This window comes from Empidonax traillii, unplaced genomic scaffold, assembly GCF_003031625.1.
Source record: "Empidonax traillii isolate 1590-97213 ecotype Southwest subspecies unplaced genomic scaffold, ASM303162v1 scaffold15:size5535645, whole genome shotgun sequence".
In the NCBI taxonomy this organism is placed as follows: domain Eukaryota; kingdom Metazoa; phylum Chordata; class Aves; order Passeriformes; family Tyrannidae; genus Empidonax; species Empidonax traillii.
In genome coordinates, this window is record NW_020955208.1 from 3,891,699 (window position 1) to 3,896,049 (window position 4,351).

Sequence of the window (4,351 nt, forward strand, 5' to 3'; positions counted from 1 at the left end):
AAAAAATCTGTGTTAAAAGTTAAGTGATGTTAGTGGGTTGTGTATGGGCTTGCTTCTGGGGAGGAAAGAGCGAAAGACAGTGACAATTTTTTTTTTTTTCTTTGCCTCCTGCTTGGTAAGTGTAGGGGGGATTTACACTGTATATCACAACCAGCAGCTATTCCAAGAAAAATCTCTAAGATGGTTACTTGAATTTGTGTACACTGCCCACCTGGTGGTTATGGAGTGAACTGTTACTTTAAAGAATAGTTTAAACAACAGCCATGTTTGGGGCAGGCTAATCTTGCAAAGAGAGCAGTACATATAACAGGAGTCTACAGTGTGATAAGGGGAAAATTCAGCTCACTGACTAGATGTTTTAATGTGCGAACTCTAGGGAAATAACATATTGACTATTCTGTTGTGCGCAAGAAAATTGAAGAACCCTTTGCAGACAGAGGGCTTGCAAAGGATTCTTTCTGTTTCTCTTAACCAAAATCTGTGGCAAGATGTTTGAAATCAGCAGGACGCTTAATGCTGCTTTGTTAAATAATGAGGTAATATTTTGTCACTTTTTCTGGGCAGCATCTGTTTTTTTTCTCCTTTTTCATATGTTTGTGAAGGATTCAGTTTAATCTTCTGAAAGTAGGAGAATTTTTTTTAAAAAAATCTTTCTTCAATTTATTATTTTTTTCCTTGTGATGCTTTTGGAGAATTGGGTTGTCTTTTATTTGCGGTTTCAATCGGCTGCTGTTGCCTAGGACATTATGCCACGTAAGGCTTCTAAACTGCACAGAGTAGGTAGTTATTAACGCTGAATTGGCTTCTGGTATAGTCCATCTGGGCTCTGTATGAGAGAGCTTGCTAGCGGCTACTGATGCTAAGATACCCGCAACCTTTGGGATGTATGCGTGGTGGAGAGGGGCTCAGTGATATGAGATCACTTCTTTTAAGGGAAACTGTCATTAATGAGTCAAGAAACTGCTCATTTATGGTAAGGAGAGGGAGGGGGGGGCTGGGAAACAACCCTGTGATTTCATTTTGATATTGGATTAGCTGTTTAAGACAAGTTTCTTTTTGTGGGGATGGAAGATTGCACTAAAAATATGCTTTGCTCAGGGGCTTGCTGGCTGATGCTGGAGAGACTGTGTAGAGAATCTGATGCTTTACAAATGTCACCACCGTGATGCGGTGGTCAGTCCCTTACCCTGAAAGATAAATGGTACTATTGGAAACACGAGAATAAGGTTGACTTTTTCAACAATAGGATTCTGCCTTTGTCTTTACAGAGAGGCCTCTGAGGATGTTTGAGCATTTGTTTTAGTGTTTCTCGGAAAGGCTGCGTGTGTGGGGTGCTTTTTGGGGAAGTGGTCAGTGTGCACAGTACCTGGATTTGTACACGGATAAGATAGCTAATTTTTTAGAGGAGCAGTGTGCGATTATTGTTTCAGAAAAATGGCTGAATCTTTTGATATGCATAACGAATTTGTAGTAACAAAGTAGGCTGAAGTTGAAAAGACTTAAAAATAATTTCTGGATGCCTTCTTTGGTGTTATTAACCCCTGAAGAGACCTTAAGTAAAAAATTTGCATTACAAATCTAACTTTAATATTTGATGTACATTTGCACAAGAATGTATGGTAATATACTAGCTGTGCATTTTGATGCCTGTGTGTTCAGCCTATAGGTCACCTAATTTGAGTTGGGAAATGTATCTTACGGACTAGTTTAATCTATACTAGTTTTTACCAAGCTACAAATGTGCTCAGAAAGATCGGTGGTGAGAGAAATCCTCTGCAGCCTTTTACATTGTTCATGTTTTAACTGAATTCAGTGCTCATTCCACAAATAGATTGTGTGATGTTTTTTAAATGTGATTTTTCTCCTTGCTTGGTCTGTGCATAGCTAGATTTTATGAGCTTTACTATATTTCATATGTTTTATTGGTGTGTTTAGTCTCTGTGTGTTTGAGCGTGTCTATGGTTTAAAGAAATTTTAAAATGTACTGAATGTCAATTCAGAGCTTAGCAGTTTGAAAAGCATATTTTATACTTAAAAAAAAAAAAGGAACTTTTGGAACAATGGTGACTTGATTACATATTTTGAAAGTGGTTTTGGTGATTTGTAGTCGGGTTTTCTTTTTCTAGGAAAGAGCTAAGTGAGCTTATAACGTGGCCCATCCCAGCTTGCTCAGTTTTCAGCTCTTACGTTTAAAAACGCTTGCAATTGTACTAAATTTTTAAAAAAAATGTATTTAGTTGTTCAAATGAATGTGTGGATGGTAAAATGAAGTGATCCTGCATATGTTAATAGAGTAATAACTCGGTTGCTTTAGTTGAGATGAACATAAATTGAAGGTTCGTTGCAATTACAGAGTGTCATGGCTTGTTACTTTGGACAAAACATGCTTTAACAGAATAACTCTCAAGGAGGAGAAAGAAATGAATGCTTCCTAACTTGAGAATTTTTAATAAACTTGCTGTGGTCAGAAACGGGTGAAATATTGCTGTTTGGAAGTGTAGTTTTGTTAGTTTGTCAGTGGCAGCAAGCGGAGGATTAATGAGTGTGCATTGTTAAGTTAAGCACGTTTCTCTAAGGCTGGAAAAAAAAGATTCTTTTAAATGCCCAAAGTTCGCCATCATTTTATTTCCTGTAGAGCTGAAGAATAATAAAGTGAGGTGGCAAAATAATTTTGAAATACTACTGTCGTTCAGGGGGAGCGCCCTGATGAATAGGTGTCTGCTGTGCCTTAGACAGCATCGAGTGGCAGCAACATCAAATCCACTCCTTTAAAAATATATATTTTTAAAAACCTCACTGGGTGAAAGGAAGGGAGATATGGGTTGATTATTAAAATCAATAGTACCTGAAAATAAATGCAGCTTTAAATGCACGTCAAAGTGCTTTTGTTGTGCCTTTAAGCCTAGAGGCAGATCATTAAATATGCATTTCTCCGGAAAGCAACTGTCGAAAAAGATAAGGTGGTTAAAATACGCCGGACCTGGGAGCGGGGCGCGCAGGAGGTAAGGAGATGTAGGCACTGGAGCATGGCCGAGGTACGGCACGAGGGGTGGGGAGAGGGGGAATAACACACACACACCAAAAAAAAAAAAAAAAAAAAAAAAAAAAAAAAAAAAAAATTAAAAAAAAATAATAAAAAATACAGGGCTGCGTGTTGTTTCTTCAACCGGGGGGCCTTAATTACTAGACACAAGCAGCAGTTCAGAAATCTGGTCTCTGTTGTTGTAGAGGTCACCGCATCATTAACATTGTCAATCTGGCAGCGGCTAATTTCAATAGCACCTGATGTCGCAACGCCCCCCCCCACCCCCCTCACACTCTCACACACACACACACTCTGCCCTCCCCTTCCCTCGCCACCCTCCCCTCACGGCGCGGGCCAATCAGCGCGCGGCGCCGCTGACAGATGGCCCCATAAATGGCGGCAAAGGGGCGCCGCCGGCCGCCAGTCGCAGCAGGGCCCGCGCCGCTCCGCGCGCTCCGCTCCGCGCGTCCCGCCCCGCGAGTGCCGCTCCGCGCTCCGCCCGCCGCCGGCGCCGCCGCCCCGCCGCTGCACCACACTGAGACCGCGACAACACAGACCCAACCTTACCACCGTCATTATTATTATTATTATTTATTATTATTATTAATTCTCGCCGCACAAACGTCTTAGCCACTGTGTGCTTTTTTTTTTTTTAATTATTATTTTTCTTTTTTTTTTTTAATTTTTTGTTGTTGGTTTTGTGTTGTTGGTTGTTTTCTTTTTTTGGTGGATCTCTTTAATAACAACAACAACAAAAATTTGAAAGAAATAATAATAATAATAATAATAATAAAATCTCCCTGAAAAACCTTTATAGCAAAAACAAACAAACAAACCAAAACCAAACCGTTTAGAAGAGTTGAAGCCTTTCAAGACACCCAATATTTGCCATTAAGAATGGTTATGGTAGGTATTAGTAGATTTAAAATCTGATCGTAGCGGGTTTATATAGAGGTAGATGTAGAAGCTAACATAACAGATTTTCCCCGAATCTGCATCATTCTCAGTATGTGTTTTCCCATGAATTTAGTTTTCTTCTACTGATCTGTTTGTACATGATCTCTCCCTTTCCCCCCTCCCTTTCTCTCTCCCCCTCTCTCTCGCTCTCTCTCTTTCATATTTAATGTCTGCGTATCCTTTAATAAAGGATGTACTTTGTCATTTTAAGGTAATTGCGATTTCTCTCAGAATAAAGAAAAAAAGCTCATTTCTAATGCAAGGCTGGTATGTGGCTAACTGAAATGCAAAAGGAAGAAGAGGCTTTTTTTTTTAAGGGGGGTGGGGGGGAGTTAATTTCCACATTGGCATTTTGGAGATACAAATGCA

At 39.8% G+C, this 4,351-nt stretch overlaps 1 protein-coding gene across 4 annotated transcripts in view; it reads left to right on the plus strand.

The window, feature by feature from the left end:
• Positions 1-297: 297 nt before the first annotated feature.
• ELAVL4 (ELAV like RNA binding protein 4) overlaps positions 298-4,351 on the plus strand; it is a 68,353-nt gene continuing 64,299 nt past the window's right edge. Inside the window, exon 1 of one of the 4 annotated variants that reach the window (XM_027894038.1) lies at positions 298-536. In XM_027894038.1, coding sequence (XP_027749839.1) covers positions 489-536 — 48 coding nt within the window. In that variant the 5' untranslated portion in view covers positions 298-488. Of the gene's footprint in view, positions 537-824; positions 974-2,981; positions 3,003-3,814; positions 3,932-4,351 lie in introns of those variants that run through there. The other 3 variants (XM_027894030.1, XM_027894079.1, XM_027894058.1) reach the window with 3 other exon arrangements.